The sequence below is a fragment of the Myotis brandtii genome, unplaced genomic scaffold (assembly GCF_000412655.1).
Source record: "Myotis brandtii unplaced genomic scaffold, ASM41265v1 scaffold1144, whole genome shotgun sequence".
Lineage (NCBI taxonomy): Eukaryota > Metazoa > Chordata > Mammalia > Chiroptera > Vespertilionidae > Myotis > Myotis brandtii.
The window spans coordinates 285,372-305,127 of NW_005353944.1; the positions used below are offsets into that span (position 1 = coordinate 285,372).

Below are 19,756 nucleotides of genomic sequence, written 5' to 3' on the forward strand. Positions count from 1 at the left end.
TTCCGTATTTAAAAACCTGCTGCAGGTGTTTGAAATTGTTGGAAGTCAGTGATCACTACTTCACATCTGCTTAGTAACAGCAATATTCACACAGATGGCTATTAGATTCTAAAGTCCTTTTTGAATCCTCAAAAATTATATTCAGCATATTGTTTAGTTTTTTAATTATTTGGAAATTGGTCAACTGTGTAAAGGCAGTAGTTTTTAGTCTAACCTTTTTGAAAATCTGATGAAAGTTGTAGGCTATCTTCATCAGAAAAATGCTTCTATGCTCAGTTTTAGATAAGTTGAACCCCTTAAATAACATTACTAACTTATGTAATAAAGGTGGGTTTTCATGTGACATGTAGACTTAGTCTTAATATTTGAATCATTAACTCTTAAACAGATTTTTAAAAAGAATTTTTAGTTTCTAAATATGCTTAATAAAACTTATGTATTTTAAAAATATAGGCATGGTCTAGTAATTTTGGAAAATAAAAATTAAGATCTTTTAGGCACATTATATTTTTCATACCATTGTTCATGAAATGCTTTCAAATGAACCTCATACTTTGGTGAACCATCTTTTTCCAGCCCTTCATTTTTTTTAAAAAACTGGAAAAAATAATTACTTATTTCACAAAGAGAGCTTATCTTCCTAATTTGAAAAGTGCTCCTACAAAATAAGAAGAAGCCACAATAGTCAGAGAGAATTCAGCCCTTCCTTTTTTTTTTTTTTTAAATATATCTTATTGATTTTTTTTACAGAGAGGAAGGGAGAGGGATAGAGAGTTAGAAACATCGATGAGAGAGAAACATCGATCAGCTGCCTCCTGCACACCCTCTACTGGGGATGTGCCCGCAACCAAGGTACATGCCCTTGACCGGAATCGAACCTGGGACCCTTGAGTCCTCAGGTCGACGCTCTATCCACTGAGCCAAACCGGTTAGGGCAGCCCTTCCTTTTTTAAAGAAACTTAAAGATGACTCTTACTGAAAGTAGAAGAAACCCACTATCAATTTATTTTTTGTTTGATAGTCCCCACTAAGACTCTTAACATAAGATATAAAGAGAAAAAAGTAAAAGCATAATGTTTATGTGTGTAGGATGGTCTTAGTATTGATATACTATCTAATTTCCTACTGTTTATTCTAGGTAATTCTATGAAAGTGTCAACATTATGCCAACTGCATGGCTGCATTTGTAAATACTGTCTTTAATTTTGTAACCAATATAAATATTTTTGAGCTATAAACCATACATTTTACACTATTTTCAAAGTGCTTACTTATGCATGCATAATCATGTTAAGTTGTAGAATTCAAGAAGATTTTGCATGGTGGCTCCTATGTTACAATAACTACGATTGTATCTTTTCCCACCCTAATTGCAAAAGTTTTTGTTTTAATTCAGTTACCTCTTGAAGGATTGATTATTTGGAAGGTTAGTTAAAATACCTAAACTAGATAAGAGGCATTTATTATTAGATGGCATATTTTTGCATGTATATTTATTTTTTGAGCTTAATTGTAAAGTTGAAGGGAAATGCTTTTTTAAAATGTATTTTGAATCTAGCATATCTATAATAGGCAAATTCAAACTTTCTCTTTTCTTGCAGATAAAGCTTCACCAAGAAGGTTGCCCAGGAAGCGGGCACAGAAGAGATCAGTGGGATCTGATGAGTAAATGTTCCTTTGTGCAACAATTCAGTCTTTACTTAACCTGCCCTAATGTTTTTCGGCCTGATGGGAATTAGTGCAGAGAAGCCATATCATCATAGAAGGCAACTACTACTTATGTGTGGACTGAGCAATCAGAGTCTGTGGCGATAATATTTTTGAACGTGCACTGCATTCATTTTTCTAAAGTAACAAATTTGTTTTTTTAAACCATTAAAATCTATGTGTGTGTGTGTGTATGTGAGCAGTTGGTCTTATCAGAATCATCGTTGAACTCCCTGAAGCATGCCTTTAGAATACTGAATATGTTAATTGCCTTTCTTGTTGACATTTTCTCCCCAAAGTCCATATTTATCCAAGATGATTATAGATGTCCTACGTTGGACTGTTTAAAGAAAACAATTTTTTTCCTCCTTAGAGTCCCAATTGATAGAACAAATTAGCATTTGGTTGTTATCGTTGCTGTTTTACAACTAGTATTCTAAAGGTACAAGCAGGAGCAGCTGCTTTTTAGCAATAGAGTTGTTTTGGTACTTTGCTTCTGTTTACTATAATATGCACCTTCAGAACACTTCCCAAATGAGTTCAAGGGATCTCTAGCAACAAAATTGTGAAACATGAAAATTCTGTTGATTTTGGTATATAAAATCCACCCCACTCTTTCTTTATCAAAAAGAATGGTGTGCTTGTGGAAACTGAGTTGTTGTGTTGACCATTATTCTATTTCTTACCCAAGGGATTGCTTTGGAATGATGGTAGACCTACATAGTTCTTTTTTGAAGAGATCATTTGTTTCTCCTTAGTAGAAGTATTTTACTTAAGAAAAGTTGCCTTAACTACATACCAAGCAGAAGGCCAATTTATAAGGGCAGAGATATATTCCAACTAATTCTAATTTGTTTAAGAACATTTAGTTGGGTATTTTTTAGATGATTAATCAATTGTTTTTTATCTAATCTTTTTGGTATTTTGGTTGTTGATATAACCTTTTTTTTTTTTTAGTTCATCTGAAGAATTCCAAACTTTTAAGCACTCAGTATCTAAAAACCAAAATTAAATTGGACTTCATAAAATTCACTTAGAGAGTTACTCTTGCCCTAGGTATTAAGTTTGGCATCATTGTTAGACAAGATAAAGGGTGAAGTATAATAGAAGGAACAAATAAGAGGCTTTTCCCCTCTATCTTTAAGCCATATTCTTCCGTGTATATTTTGTAAGGAAATGGTATGTGAAATTTTAGTGGCTGTTCAATTCCTGATTGTCTTCATTATAATGAACTGACCACTCCCCACCTGTACCCATGCCCACACAAAACAATGAAAAGAGACAAAACACACACATAAAATCTTTCCAAGTTGTTTAAATATTTAAACATCGGAGCCAAAGTCAATGACAAAATAGAAGTCATTGTATAGTTATTAATCACATTGCAAGTAGGGGTGAAGGTGTCAAATTATTTGTGTTGGCATTGCTGCACTATAAACTTCTATACCTGTAATATAAAGTGTTTGAGTTTTTAATTGGGCTGAAAAATCAGTTTATTTTGAAAAAGCTCTATGAACTCTAAGAGACTTCATGTTTTTTTTTTGCTAAATGTAATAAGGAGGCCCTTCCAACTTCTCAAGGAATGTATTCCCAGATAATTTTGTGAGCGTCCCAAGTTTGTGAAACTACTAGAACATAATGCAGTGAGGTGTGATTACAGAATTTAAATGACCTCTAGAGAATTTTATCAACAACCTGGTAATGCTGAGACAGTGGCAAAACCACTCTGACTGCCAGGTGCCACCCCTTCTAACCCCTAAGTAATTTGCCTTACATACTAGCTCATCCTTTTCTGAGGTTCAAGTTCGTGCCTCAGAAATTATTTGTCATGTTTTATTTTTTTAGCATAGGTTAGGAACACTTGAAAACTCAGGTGCTGGGGCGTCTTCTCTAGTATCAGTAAGTGTTTAGCAGGAACTAACTCTGTAATAAATGGAATTCAATTCCACACATGGTTTGTTCAAGCACACTTAATAAGTAGTCTATTTTTTAAATGTAAATATTTGGATGAAGTTTTTGTTTGTTTTGAAATATTCATTTGCTACATTAACCATGGTTTCAGAATTTACCATTTGAACAGTTTGGTTTCAGAATCTGTAAAATGAACTAAGAATCTTGTGTATCAATTCAGACATGTGAGAATATGTGTTTATAAAGCGTGGATCTTGCTTTGGTTGTATAGCTTCATCATTCATTTCATGGATATCAATAGCAAATGACTTTAAAACTATTCCTGCCCTCTAAGGTGTTGGAGTGGGGAAGGGAAATGGGACCTCCCAGGTAGAAACCTGAGGAAAACAGAAATCACAAGGAAAGGAGCCTTGACTTGATTTTAGTGATGTTTTTAATTTTAAATAAGCTTGAGATCATAGTGACTTTGATAGGAAAAGACAAATTTAGATCTTAAATATATATTTAAAAGCCACTGCCTTAAAGGTGTATTTGCAATGCATCAGCTTGAATTGTATTTTGTCTGTGTTTGGGAGAAGTAAGTGGTGGTAATGTGATGTCAAAACTTTGATTTAATGATGAGTTACTTTGGAGCTACAGTAGTAGATAAATGTAATATAATATGCAAGGCTCTTAAAGCATTCATCTTTTGTGATACAATGATATCCATACCCTTGGTATGAAGGAAAATTTACTTGTTTAGTGCATTTAAATAATGTGATTTTTCTTTTTTTAATCATGAACTCAGCACTATGCATCATCTCTCACCAAGGTTTTAATAGGTTACACCCTTGATTTTTCAGTATTTCAGTTTCAAAATTAGATGTTAGTTTAATTTTAAAACACTTCCTGCCCTAGCCGGTTTGGCTCAGTGGATAGAGCATTGGCCTGCGGGCCAAAGGCTCCTGGGTTCAATTCTGGTCAAGGGCATGTACCTCGGTTGCAGGCTCCTCCTCGACTGGGTCCTCATTGGGGCTTGTGCAGGAGGCAGCCAATTGGTGTGTTTCTCTCACATTGATACTTCTCTCTCTCTCCCTCTCTCTTCCATTGTCTCCAAAAATCAATGGGAAAATATCCTCAGATGAGGATTAAAAATAAATAAATAAATAAAACAAGAAAAAGAAAACTTCCTGATACACTTGAAATAATTAACCACATCATTTATAGTTGTAAAATTAATAAATTTGTTTGGATTTTATTAAATAACTAGAGGCCTGGTGCCCGAATTCGTGCACGGGTGGGGTCTTGCCGGCCTGCCCCGGTGGGGGTCCATCAGGCCTGGCCAGTGGGGCGGGAGGGGTTGAGGGTGGTTGGCTGGCTGGCCCCACCCCCCAATCAGGGTGTTAGGGGCCGATTGGGGCCCGGATCAGGCTGGTTGGCTGCCACAGTGTGCGTCATAGCCACCAGTTGTTCTGGTCGTTCTGCCATTCCCGTCACTGGGCTTTTATATACAGAGATATCCTACTTTGAATTAGATCTCCAGCTTTAGTGAGGAGCAAGGTGTTACATATGCAAGACCCTTCTTACTAGTATAAGTGAAAGGTTAGGTTTTGTTAAGCTTCTCTCTAGAACAGTGGTTCTCAACCTTGGCTGCACATTAGAATCACCTGGGAATCTTAAAATCCTGATTTCTGGGCCTCATCCTCCGGAAATTCTGTTTTTTTGTTATGGGGTGGGGCCACAACATTAGTAACAAAGAAACAGAAGTTCCGGAGGATGAGGCCCAGAAATCAGGATTTTAAAAAGATTCCCAGGTGATTCTAATGTGCAGCCAAGGTTGAGAACCACTGCTCTAGAACATCATTAGAGGACATTAGGAGAGGCTAATAAGACGTAAGATCTAACTTGCAAAGATCTAAGTAATTAGTGTTTGCATGATTTTGTCCTTTTTTCATTTAATCAAAAACATAGTCTTTTACAGTAACTAATTATATACCTGAAGCTCTGAAGTAGGTTTTGTTTTTGTTTTTTAGGGATTATTGAGGAATACAGTGCTAAGGTGTGGGTACTGTTTAGCTGCCTTTTTTAAGACAGTAAGAAAGGAACTCATTTATTAAACATCAGCCATGCACTGTTTTCAGTTGGGACTTTGATTCATCTAAACCATCACAACAATTCACTGAAGCAAGCTGATAACTGTTCTCATTTTACAGGTGGAAAAACCGAAATCTCCTGAGTTTAAGTAGCTTGCTCAAGGTTACACATTGAATATGGATTCAGAGCTGTATTATTCTAAAACACGTTCTTTCCCCTGCACTGTGTTTCAGAAGGAAATTTCATAAAACCAAGCATTTGGGCAGCTTACAAATGCTTGGTTTTCCAGAGTCCGGCAATCAGTTCAAATAACCCCAGTGTGGAATATACCATATGTACACACGTGCGGTACTGTACAGTAGTGCATGAGTGCCACTCAACTCCAGAACACAAACCCCAGAGTCTTCTGAGCTGTTATAAATTGATTTGTCTGTTAATGTTGTGGTATGTACATATAATTTTTTTGAATTTGATACTGCATTTTAATATGATAATTCAGTTATCCACATATACCCTACTTTTAATCTCTAACAATGACATCTCTTTAAATGTCCCCTAGATTTAAAGAAATGGTCTTTAAAAACATTTTCATCAAAATAGATTTTCTAGTTTGATTGTATTTTAAAGTTATAAAGGGTTGAAAGATACATCCTCATGTTAGAGATGAGAGGGAAGTAGGTATCTATTCATTGGGTTATACAGTCAGCTAATTATAGAACTGGGATTACAGTTTAAGTACATATATCACAACCAAAGATGATTTGACTAGGTCTTTTCTTATTCTCCTGCTGTTCCTTATGTAGATTTCTGTGTGGTACCCATGACAACCTATCATCTTGTTGACATGTCTATCTCCTTCTGCTGGGCTGTGAGCTTATATCTTGTTTGCTTTTTATTCCCAGGTTCTAGTTCATGGTTTTCAGGTGGAAACCTATCCTAAGGTGTTCAAAGAAATAAGAAAATGTGGGCCAAGTTTTCACAAGCCATATTTCCATGGCATTGTGTTCAGAAATATTCCTGGTGATAATCCAATCTCATTGGTAGTTCTGTGAGGTTGCATAGAAAGGTGATGTGGTATGCCAGCTTGGGGATTACGGTGTAGTCAGCCCTGGCCTCAAACCAACAGTGACTTTCAGAAGGCAGCTCATCTTTAGAGTTTTGATGTGTGCTTGTAAAATTGAGAGACAAATCAAGTGTCAGTTCCAAATTGTCTGATTCTGTTACCTACAATGTTAATACAATGTTAAGTGATTCTTCCTTAAATCTAGTTTACTCAGAAAAAAAAAATGAACTAAGGTATAGAATGGACTCAAAGTCCCAGCTCCCTCTTCTTAGTTGGAGGCGAATAACCTCTCTGGGCTTCAGTTTTGGGTGCTTAGCACATTGTCCAGTGCAAAGGAAGCCATGTGAGTGAGGTGCTGTGGGCGCTGGGTTGTCACAGCATTCTGTGAAGCATGCGAAGGGAAGGAAGTGCATATGGTACTCTTTGGACTTAGATGTGGAGTGATAGTTAAATTCTGGTTGAAAAGTTAAACAGCGTTCTTTTTAAACTACAGAGTAAAAGTCTTAAGATGAACATGAAATATAGGTAGTTCTGTGGATTTAATAATGAACCAGAGTAATGAGACTGCCAAGGGGAGTTCTTGTAATAAGTCTGTTAGAACCCACACATCCAATTGAGAATTACCTTTTTCAGACACTTGGAGAGGCTATGTGCTTTCCAGTATTTCTATTTTTGGAACTTAGAATTTCTTTCAGATTTATACTATAAGCCACTTAATAAACAAAAGAGACTTACATATTGTTTTTCAGAAATCTGTTTGTGTGGTCTCCCATCCTAGTGACATTGTCATAATAGGTGCTCCAGCTCTAAAGGCATTTTAGAAAGCAGTGTGAGAAATATTTTAAACAGGAATAGTGTTTGGATTGAGGAGATGTCTATCAGGCCTCTGCTCTGCTCTTCTGCATGCATTCTCATTCAGTCCTCACAACTACCCTAGGCAACTCCTTATCTATGATGGAACAGCCTCCAGGAGACCAGAGGTATCCACACTGCAGGTTTGGTCCATTGCCTTCTCCACCTTTGTTTGAAAACGGTATATGTACACTTTGTTTGGGAGCACATTCACATTAATGCACAAAATATACTTACCTGTGTTCTGGTTGCATCATTTGGGATTTGCTTATTTTCTCTGAGGTAGACATCTATCTGGCACTGCTCAAAGTCAAGCTACATTTATAAATACTCTTCAACAGTGGCTGTCTTGAAAGGATCTGTTGCCATGACCCTTGGCACAAGATTTAAACCAGTGGTCCTCAGTACCAGTGAGACTAGGACTTCTCTGCCCCTGAGTTTATTATTAGAGTCGTATGTATTATAAGGTCTTGCATTTAATATTTCATACTGTTCATAATTGTTAACTTTTCATGGCTAAAAGTACTGTTATTATTTGTAAATTAGTCCGTAAAAGCTGATGGCACTGTCCACTAAAGGGAAAGTAAATCTAGACCAGCTGTAGACTGCTGGTCCTGAAGCTGTCTGCGAGAACAGTGGCGGCAGGATCACTCCGCATGGTGGTATGAGATTGGTTTCACTTGTCTTTGACCTTAGTTGAACCCACCTGGATAACACTCACCTGGTTTACACCAAAGCCCCTGCCTAGAATTACTCTCATTTCAGAAACCACTACAGTGGCTTTTCACATGTGGCAACAGGGCTGGTTTTAAGGAGATATCCTGTAAATGTGGGCTCTTGGTCATTTCTGCACAGTGAAGACAGTGCTAACTACAGTCTACACAAGCGTTCACCACTCTTACTGGCTCTTACTGTCACCAGGTCCTATCTTCCAGATTTTTGAGAGACTGGACCCTCAGTCGTGCACCTCCTTTCCTGTCACCCTCTCATCTCTGGCTGCTTTCCTGCTGTGTCCACCTTTACAAAAACCTTCCTGTCTTGAATCTTTTGCATGATTCTCTTGCCCCTTTACCTGCCTCTCAGGTTTTTTTGGTTTGGTTTTGTTTTCCCTCTTTGTAAAAATATATCCTAAGCAATTGGTTTCCTTTTCCTCTCCAGGCTTTCAATCTTTTAAATTTCCTTCAATTTAGCTTCTGCCCCCCAAAACGTTCCCTTAGGATCTCATGGCTCCCTACTAGCCAGCCTTCTTTAGTCTCAGTTCTCCAGCCTCGACTTGTGCATATAACCCAGGGACCACCACCCTCCAAATTCCGCTTAGTTTCTATGACATGCTCTTATGTAACTCCTCTCGTTCCTGACTAACCCACCTCAGGCTCCCTCCCGCTCTGTACTAGCCTTGGCAGAGTTCTCATGGCGGTCATCATGGCTTCATCTGTTAACTGTGTTTCCTCAGTCCTACTGTTTGAGACCTAAACTGTCTTAGTGCCATTCTGTCTGCGATTCATTTTTACTTAACTTTTGTATTGTAACCCCAAACCATGAAATCACAGATGCTTATTTCCCTCCATAAACCTCCCCAGTCTAACTTCTTGCATTCTTCAGTAACATGGCTCCTATTTATCCCACATTGAATCTTAAAGAGCCCCAAGTATGATGACTTACCTGTAAGTATTAATAAGTGCTTTCTAATTTTTAGCTCTGCTATGAATTAGATTTCAGTTCTTGCCACCTCAAAAATCTAACAATTTAAGAACTTAAAAAATATGAAATCATTCAGAATAGGCAAAATACCTCTGGTTCAAAATTTATCGTTTTACATATTTTCCCAAAATCTTGGGTTTGCTGTTTTCTAATGCTTGAACACTTGAAATGTGATCTCTAGCAGTGTGTGTGTGTGTGTAATTTTTTTTTATTGATTTCAGAGAGGGATAGGGAGCGAGAGATAGAAACATCAATGATGAGAGAGAATCATTGATTAGCTGCCTCCTGCAGGTCCCCCACTGGGGATCGAGCCCGAAACCCGGCCATGTGCCCTGATTAGGAATCGAACCGTGCTCTCCCGGTTCATAGGTTAATGCTCAACTACTGAGCCACGCCAGCTGGGCATGATCTCTAGCTGTGTGTTTTAATCCAGTTGCTTATGACAGAACTTGCTCCTGCAGTGTGGGGTTTTAGCTGTTGACTGTCTGAGAATGTTATCTGGCTGTCTTTTAGGACTTTGTGAAAGGAGGGTTGTGAGTCCATAAAACTCTTGTGCAGCTTTGAGAAGTATCCCTGCTCTAGAAGTATCTGGGAATCACCACCTTTCCTGTTTGGAAATCCACCCGTCTGACCTGCCACTTAAAACTGGTGTCAAATGCATCTTTCTTTCTTACATGTCCCTTAACGAAGGGCAGTCTTCAAAGTACTTGTGTGCAATACAAAATGTTTCCTAAGTGTCAACACATGTTACTGCTAGGTCTTTTTTCTTTTCTTTTCTTTTTTTTTTTTTCTGCGTCTTAAAGATGAGAAGCACAAAGGAAATCTAAAATATTAAGCAAAAAAGAAAAAAACAGAAACTAAAAGTTAATTTGGGTATTCAGCTTCCTAATAGTTATCTAATTTTCCCATGGAATTTGTAAAAAGCTTCACACATTCTCTGCATGTAAAATGTGGGTATTAAGTAACCGTCTTGTTTTAGAATAAAGATACTTTAGGATGAGTGCATTGTTCTTCGGCTGGCAGCTAGTTGACATCAGATGATGGTCATTAGACACCCCCCAACCCCCTACTGAGAGTTTGGGTTCCCAGTAAATGTGGAGACTGCATACTCTGACCATTTAAACATTCGTAAGTGAGCAGAGATGAACCTTGGACTTAATTTTCTCATCTCTGTGTCAGTGAGTTAGTAGTGCCTAGACTTACCTTCTTTTCAAGGTTTTATTGAAAGTGGTAGAACTGAAGTGGGAAAAGTAACTTGATTAGGGGCTGTGCCAACCGGAGAGTTGTCTCTAACTGTGTAATGTTAGAGACCAGCATTGAAATGTCTTCTCCATGTGCTTAAAATGCTCAGTATTAAGTAAATTTTAGATTTGCCCAAGATCTGAAAAATACAAAATGCTAAAGCAGTTTTTGTAGCAACGTGGTGGATTGTTTTACATTTCAAAATGTTTGTAATGTACGTTATTTTATAACAGAAATAAATATAAATGTTAAATTTGCCTGAGCCTTTTACGGTAATAATCACAGAGCTGTGGGCAACTTTTCTGTAGCCCCAAAAGAAAATGAGCCCTTTTAAAAACTTGAGTGCATAGCCATTTTACATATTCGAAGAAAATCAAGGTAGAGTATTACTGGAAAATACTTGAAATTATTTCTCCTTTAAAGGACCCAAGCTTCCCATCTGTTACTTTTTAAAATTAGTAAGCCGCCTGTAGCCACTGCTGGCTGGGAACCCTCTCCTGTTCACTTGGGTGAACATGGAGTCTCCACCATCACCTGTAGGTCCTCCAGAATCTGGTCCTTACCTGCCTCTGGCCCTCTGCTTCCCTCTGGCCCTGGTCATGTCAGTAAGTCCCTCTGCCCAGGTCTCAGCCCCCACATCATCCCTTGCCCATTCATTAGCCTTCCCTGACCTCCCCTCATCGAAGACAAGCACCTGCATCACAGAACCCTGTCTATTGTCCTTATGCCCTTACCACTGCCTGAAACTTCCTTATCCTTCCCTTACCTGTCACACTCTGGAAATGTAAGCTTCATGAGAGCAAGAATTCAGTCTTCTTTGTCATCAGATCACCAAGTCTAAAAACAATACATGGCACATGGTTAATCAATATGATTTAATTATCACAACCATACAGTGAAGTGGATACACATCCCCATTTTGCAGATGAGGAAGTTGAATACCCAAGTTAAATAACTAAAAGTCACTCTAATTATTAAGTGGCAAATTTGAGGCTGGAACACAGGCCCATCTGTCCAGAGCCTTCATGTGTTACTACTGCTGCCTCATAGAATGGAAGGCCTGTGGTTGAATTGCCGTGCTCTGGTTCACATATGCCAAGTCACCTCTGTATGTAGGCACAACCTTCCAGGCCCATGCAGGGGGCTGCACCTTGGGAATTGAGCGGCTGCGATGGCCCCTTGGCTATACATTGCAGCTGCAGCAGGAAGTGCTTACCAAAACGAAACAGGAACCGCCTAGGAGGTGGTCTGGAGCTGCTGTAAGTGTGCATGTGCATCGGTTAGGTGAGTTCTAGAAAAGGAAGTGACACAATAGGGAAATCACAGCCAGAGCTTCAAAATGAAAAGTCCCTAAAGTGTGAGTGAATTGTAAGCTTAAATATTTTTCTCTTAAATTCATAATGACAAGCTTAGTGAGTGGTACCAAGTTGAAATAACTAAGCTCATTTTCATAATTTTAAATCTAATATTACTCCTCTGCAAGAATTCTCCAAGTGATACTAAGGCATTTTAAAAGCATAACCATTACTCCCAAGCTCCCGATACCTGTCAGCATGGATGTATTTGGGTGCCCCCTGCTGCTCATGAGTGGTACAGCAATGAACATCCCATTCCCGGGACTGCCCCTTGGCATTGCCAGAAAGGTGCCAAAGGATTGGGAAGATAAGTCTGTTAGGAATTGTTTGCTTAAGCAAACGACCTACTCCAATTAGCCTATGCATGCCTGTACTTCACCCCAACCCCAAGAGTAAACATCAAAGTGAAAAATACTGCTTTTGCTAAGACTTCAAGAAATTATTTGGGCTTTTAAGTTATTTGAATGATCATGTCAGTAGAAAGGTGAATGCATAAGAGCCCCCCTGGGGTCACCTTAGAGCTGGCCAACCACACTCAGTGTGTTCTCTGGATTCATCTTGTCTCCTGGGAGAAGCGTGGTCTTAGAGGACACAAAGCCACTGCCCTTCTGCTCCGCCTCCATCATTTCCATATATATACAATACATGTGTTTATTTTGGATGAACTGAGCAAATATTTTCATTGGACATCGATATAGTAAGATGGTTAATTGCAGTTGGAATTAGAACTTGTTTGAATCAAGACTCGCCCACCTTCTGGCAAGATAATCTTAGACAAGTTACTAACTGGTCTTAGCCTGTTTCTCCATCTGTAAAATTGGGATAATAGTAGTTAGAGTTATTACTAATATTCAGTGAATATTTATAAAGCCCTCACTATATGTCAAGTGTTTTGTTGAATTTTTAAAACTATCACATGAAAAAACCCGAACAAAAAAAACACACCTTATCTAAATGCCTAGCCCAGAATAACTAATTTTCTCTTTGATGAATGTTTCTTTTCCTCACTACATAAGCAATATTTAGTTGGCAGCCAACTGAAAGCCATCAACGTTTTTTTTCTAGAACTGTGAAATTATTTTTAAAAGGTGTGTTCCTCTTCCCCCCACACACACCCCCCCCCCACCCCCTCGTACTTAATGGAGCCTCATAGCGTATTAGAGTTAGAAAGAATCTTAACAATCATCCATCCAGCTACTTGGCCAGTGCAGGGCTCCTTAGGGACACCTCCACCAACTAGGTGGCCCATCCCATTATTGGATAGCTTAACTGTCAGTTCTTTCTTGAACCCAAATAAACTTCCTTGTGGTAATCAACCACATAAAACCTTACATATATTATTGAATTACTAGAGGCCCGGTGCACAAAATTCATGCACTCAGTGTGTGTGTGGGGGGGGGGGTGGTCTCTCAGCCCGGTCTGCGCTCTCGCAGTCTGGGAGCCCTCAGGGGATGTCCGACTGACGGCTTAGGCCTGCTCCCCACAGCAGCTGGACATCCTTAGCACTACTGCGTTGACAGGAGAGGCTCCCGCCACTGCTGCTGCGCTCACCAGCCGTGAGCCCGGCTTCTGGCTGAGCAGCGCTTCCCCTGTGGGAGCTCACTGACCACCAGGGGGCAGCTCCTGCGTTGAGCATCTGCCCCCTTATGGTCAGTGCACATTATAGCGAACTGTCATTCCACCGTTCAGTCAATTTGCATATTAGCCTTTTATTATCTTCTATACTAATGAAAGGGTAATATGCTAATTAGACCAGGAGACCTTCTGGGAGACCAGATGTCCTTCCGAACAAAGCCATGGTGGCGGGGCCGAGGCAGAGGCAGTTAAGGGTGAGCAGGCCGGCAGGGGGGCATAGTTGGGGGCGATCAGGCCAGCAGGGGAGGCAGTGGGGGTGAGCAGGCTGTTGGGGGGGCAGTTGGGGGAAAGCAGGTCAGTGGGGGGCAGTTGGGGGTGATCAGGCTGGCAGGCAGAGTGGTTAGGGGTAATCAGGCAGACAGGCAGGTGAGCGATTAGGAGCCAGTGGTCCCAGATTGCAAGAGGGATGTTAAACTGCTGGTTTAGGGATCCTGTGGGATCGGGCCTAAACCAGCAGTTGGACATCCCCCAAGGAGTCCCAGATTGGAGAGGGTGCAGGCTGGGCTGAGGGACACCCCCCCATGCACAAATTTCATGCACCGGGCCACTAGTATATAATAAAAGCCTAATATGCTAAGTGTCCAGTCAGCCATTCAACCAATCAAAGAGAATTATGCTAATGATATGCAAAGGTGACTCAACCTCTCGCTATGTCGTGCACTGGTCACCAGGGAGCAGACAGTCAACTGGTCAGCCAGTCACTATGACATGCACTGACCACCAGGGGGCAGACGCTCTGACCGGTAGTTTAGCTTGCTGCTGGGGTTCGGCCAATCAGGACTGAGTGAGACAGGCCAGACATGCCCTGGAGCCCTCCCACGGTCCCTCCCCGGCTAGCCAACCTCCTGCGTTCCTCCCCAGCTCTGATTGTACACCGGTGGGGTTCCTCGACCTGGCCTGTGCTCTCTCACAATCCGGGACCCCTCAGGGGATGTCGGAGAGCCGGTTTCGACCCGAAGGTAGAATGACCGGTCACTATGATGCGCACTGACCACCAGGGGGCAGGCACTCAATGCAGGAGCTTCCCCCTGGTGGTCAGTGCACTCCCACAAGCTGGGCTCATGGCTGGGAGTGCAGTGGCGGGAACCTCTCCTGCCTCCGCAGCAGTGCTACGGATGTCCGACTGATAGGCCTGCTCAGGGAGCGGGCCTAAGCCGTCAGTCGGACATCCCCCGAGGGCTCTCTGGCTGGGCTGAGGGACCCCCCCCCTCCAGTACATCAATTTCGTGCACTGGGCCTCTAGTATAGGATATAAATTAAAGGGTCCAAAATGATTACTTGAGATACAGGATTAGAATAATTGCCATTAGTTCTCTCCCTCCCTTCAACAATTCTTGATCTGAGGCAGCATTCAAAAACTTAACCACTCAAAAGGTGAGGGAGAGGTGTGGAGGGAAGGGGACTGGAGGATGTGTGTTTGAAGTGCAGAGTTCAGGGCACCATCCCCAGATTTGACTTTAGCCCTGAGCAGTGCCTGGGATCCACATCTTAATAAGCACCACTGGTTCTTACAAAACTCTACTGCCAAACTCCTCAGGAGCCTGAAGGCACTGCCTGGCTGCAATGTGAGCTGGTTGACCTGCCTGCCCCCAGGAAGCCCTTAACCAGATGCATGGCAGGGCAGCACGTGCACAGCGGCGGGTGCTGGTGAGCCAGGATGGGGACGGGGTAGGCTTTTCCCTGTACAGAGTGGGGCTGCTTTCCTTGCCCCTTCCTATTGTTTCCTACCCTCTTGCTGGATGCCTGAGAGGCCAACTGAAATTGTGATGGCGGCGGTTGATCCATTGGAGCACATGTTCTGATCTGGGGACTCTAGCATTTCACTCGTGCTCTGTTATTTCATTCTCAGGGCAGCCAGCCCTATTTGAGATAAGTTCTGGTGTCACCGTGTTGGGGAACTTGAAGCACAAGCAATAAACCGCCTGCCCGTGCTCATCCGGCTCGTAAGAAATAGTAAGACCCCAGAATGTGGACACAGGCAGTGGCCTCCATGGTCCCTTCTGTCCAGCGCTCGGCCACAGCTCCTGGACCTCTCCTGCAGACTCATCCAGCCAAACACCCGGTGTCACAAAGGCCCCTCAAATCCACATGGGAACTGGGCGTCTCCCTTCCCTGAACTGCTGTCTTGGTGTTCACTGGGTGCAGCCACTTCTAGGGGAAAAGCCTTGTTTACAGGTTCTCCTCCATCCTACCTCTCAGCAGTCTCAAATCTCCTCTCCCATCCCTGCTGCCGCTCTGCTGGGCCTCATCCTGAAGCCCTAGCTCAGTCCTACACGTTAAGGGAGCACTTGGCGAATGCAGCAGCCCATGGTGGTGCAGGCTGGCCCCACGTGAGTGGGAGCTGGGACCCAGGCTCCTGTTCCAGCAAGCGCCGCTGTGACCTCCTTCACGGGGCCCTGGCCTGCTCCTGTGCTCTTTCTCCGCTTCCAGCCTTTCAGCAGTTCCACAGCCTGCAGGACGCAGACCAGACCTCTGCTGTTTGCCTCCCTGAACCTCGAACCTGACCTCTCACTAGGCCTGCTTCGGACCTGTGTCCCAGCTGAATGGCGAGTTTTTGGGTTTCGTCATATGCCAGATTCTCCGTGCATGCATGGCAGTCTGACTAAAACCCAACAGAGAGGCGCAGTAGTTGTCCTTCCTTTTGGGAACCACAGAATAGACTAAGTGCGAGTCCCTGTGCACCACACTGCTGCCACTCCCCCCCTTGCACAGCCCGCCCTCCCCACCTGCCCCTACCTGCTGGTTGAGCACCCTGTTTGGGGGTCACCTTTCATTTTGATACAACTTTAAACTTACTCAAAAGTTGCAAAATATACAAAGATATTCCCTATACCCCTCACCTTCACCCAGATCATTGTTAACATTTGCCACATATACATACACACATTTTTTCTGATCTATTTGCAAGTGAATTGCAGACAGTATGGCCCTTTGCCTCTGAATACACCAGAGTTGATTTCCTAAGAACAGTCTCTGGCACAACAAATTACAGTTATCAAGAACAGCAAATTCAGTGCAATGTTTAGTCATCTGCAGGCGACACCCTCACAGTTATTTTCTCCTGTTGCGGGGCCAGGCCCAGCCCACGTGCTGTGTGTAAGTGCGAGCATGTCTCCTTAGCCCCTTTCATCTGAGACGTTTCCTCAGCCGGGACACCAGCGTTTTTCAGTACAGGCTGTCGCTTTGCAGTGTCGCTAGGTAGAGCTTGTGTGCTGTTTCCTTGTGATTAGATTCACAGTCTGTCTCTTCGGTGGAACAACATGGCAGTAATTAAAACCCTTCTCAGTGCAGCAAGTGGAGAGGCACCTGATGCTGCTGACCGTCCCTTTAGTGTGATGTTGATACTGGAGACTTGGGAAAGGAGGGGTCTTGTTGAGTTTTTCAACTCAGTTTTCTTGTCACCTCTTTGAAGGAAGCTTTCTAAGGACCCCCAGCCCCCACCCCAGGCGCCACAATTAGGAGTCTGTTCCCATAATGCCTTGGGCTTAGTATCCGTTCACAAGGACTGGATTGAATCCTGGTGATAGGTTGTGTGTCTTCCCCACTGGGCTGCGAGTCCCATGAGAGCAAGGACCACACCATGGCAGCTTCATAAATATTTGTTGAATGAATGAAAGAATGAGTGAGATATTTGAGAGCTGACTCGGTTACAAAGCAAGCCCTCCTAATCTGCCCAGACGAGTCTTTGTCCTTGGTGTTTCCTGCTTTATTCATGGAGCACGGCTAAGTTTTTGGGTTTCGTCATATGCCAGATTCTCCGTGCATGCATGGCAGTCTGACTAAAACCCAACAGAGAGGCGCAGTAGTTGTCCTTCCTTTTGGGAACCACAGAATAGACTAAGTTAGAAACTTGAAACCTCAAATCCTAGAGTTTTCATTTGTTTCTTCAGGGGAGGAAGGGGCGTGAGGGGAGATTCTCTGGGTCTTTCATCGTGAGAAATGCTGGGCTTCATAGGAGCAGCATGCAGTGTCTTCCATTGTACCCCGCTGGGCGCCTCTGTCCAGCTGCAGGGCAGTGAATCAAGGGCCATCCTGAGGCTGCTGGGAGCTCACTCTCTCCCTTTGTTGTTTCAGACGCAAGAGGAGGGAGACGCACTGACGTTGACATCAGACCTCCTGCAGCTCTGCCATCTCCTGGTCCCTAGGTGCCCGGGCTGCACTCCGCCGGGGCTGCCACAGGAAACCCCTGGACGCGTGGCTCCTGGAGACTGGCTGTCCTTCTGCACTGTTTTGCTCCTTGTGAAACAGGACAGCACCTGGGTTCTCAGCTGGCTCCTGCTGGACGTCCTCGCCGGGAGTGGCTGTGAGCCAGGGCTGTGGCTTGTGAATAACAGCTGTTGTGCACTGTTTCTGGTGGAGAGTGCACTAAGGTCAAGCAGGCTTCCTTTGCCAGCCAGTAGGATGGGCGTGGGGATCCCCACCCACGAGGACTGTAGGTGCATTCAGTTGAGTTTGCTGTGACCCCATCACAGATGGTGACTGAGGTTGGGAGACAGTGACTCTGGGTGAGGTCACTCGGGAGCCCCTGTGACATGCAGGTTGCAACACATACTTAGTAGTTTCCAGTTTCATCTTAAGGAAATGGTCCGGGTAAGCTGTGTGGGGAGGGGCCTCAAAGAGCCTTGGGCAACTGCAGCGATTGAGGGGGCCTCTGTAGCGGGTGCTTGGTGCTGAGACGAAAGCTTCCTGTGACTACCCGCCATTACCCTGGTCAGTGAGGGGGTCCTTCCACCCTTGGCAACCAGGCCTGGTTTCCGCAGGTGGAGCTTGTAATGGGCTCCCAGGGCTTTTTTTATTCTGACATGCATTGAGTTGCGTTGCATTGCATTGAATTGAATTGGACTGAAATAAATGGAATTGAAAGGCCTACAAACAAGTCTGAATCTCTTGCAGAGTGCCTGCCCCTGAGGAGTCTCAGACAGGCCCTGTCTTCACTCTAGCTGGGCCTGTAACTGTAATACTGGGGAGAGAGGAGGGAGAGGCAAGAACGACATGGCGGGCCCAGAAAGTAGCAGGAGCAAAGGGCATTGTGTGTGAGGAGTAGAGGAGAGCCGGCCTGAAGCAGCTGGTGACTGTCCAGCTGACAGAGGATACAGACAGACGCGCAGATGTATTCCATGGAGAGCGCACGGCTCACCAGTGGCCAGGGAACCACGTGCAGCAGAATCATCGCGAGCGGAATCTCGGGGCACAGCCCCAGGGATCTGCATCTAAGAAAGCGCCACAGTGGATTTAAGGTTGGAGACTCACATGGGGTGGGGACGAGCCTCTGCCGGGTGGAAGGGAGACACTGAATGATTTTAAGGTGGGAGCATCATTGGTTCCTGTGTCAAGTGACTAGTTGTCACACTCGAGTGCACGCCAGAATCCCCTGGAGGGCTGCCCACACACACTGCTGGGCCTCTCCTGAGATTCCGAGTCAGTCGGTCTGGGAATTTGCTTGGCTGGTAGGTGCCCAGGTGGGTGATGCTGATGCTGCCCGGACGGGACGCAGGTGATTCAGAGAGGACTGATCTGAGAGAGAATTCCAGGAATCCAGCCAGACTGAGGAAGCCCCACGGCTCATCTGAGGCTCTCAGAGTCAAGGCAGAGTCCTTGGAGCACTTCAGCGTGACCAGATGCATTTCAAACCCTCTGACCGAAGTGTGGCCCTGGGCGTGTGACTGGCCACTGATTTGAAGGTGGGCAGGCCTGGGCCAAGCTGTCCAGAGGTTATGCTGTCTCCTGAGCAGCACCTGCAGAGGCCAATTGCTCCGCGGCCACCTGCATGCACTTCTAGGGCTCCATGCATTCCTGCCACCAGAAATGGTTTTGGTTTCCCCAAGGTCACAGGTGAAATTCCCGGATGCCTTTGGAAGGGCGTCACCCTTGGGGCCTGGTCACTGTGTAGGTCTGGAAGCATTTATTTATCAACAGCCTACACAGAACTGAAGTCAGGCTCCACTTGAAATGACAAGCCTGTTCTTGCTACCATCCATTTCCCCCCAGCAAGGAGCTCAGCACTGCACTTAAGCCCAAACGTACAACCGAACCAATTCCCAAACCCCAGCCTTGCGGGTCTGTCTCTGGGGACAGCTCATGGTATCAGTCAAGGTCCAATCAAGAGAGAGGAAACCACTAATTAATTTGAACAGAGAAAGCCTGATGCAGCTATACCAGGGGGTTAGAATAATGAGGTGTTGGCTAGAAATTGGAGACCTCCAAATAACAGGAATAA

At 43.7% G+C, this 19,756-nt stretch overlaps 1 protein-coding gene across 3 annotated transcripts in view; it reads left to right on the plus strand.

The window, feature by feature from the left end:
- The window catches only part of SSR1 (signal sequence receptor, alpha), a 43,758-nt gene extending 25,346 nt beyond the window's left edge, over positions 1 to 18,412 (plus strand). For 2 of the 3 annotated variants that reach the window (XM_005857872.2, XM_014548316.1), the window contains 2 exons: positions 1,602 to 1,665; positions 17,614 to 18,412. In XM_005857872.2, the coding sequence (XP_005857934.2) occupies positions 1,602 to 1,665; positions 17,614 to 17,638 (89 nt within the window). In that variant the 3' untranslated portion in view covers positions 17,639 to 18,412. Of the gene's footprint in view, positions 1 to 1,601; positions 3,877 to 17,613 lie in introns of those variants that run through there. The other variant, XM_005857873.2, reaches the window with a different exon arrangement.
- The last annotated feature ends 1,344 nt before the right edge of the window (positions 18,413 to 19,756 follow it).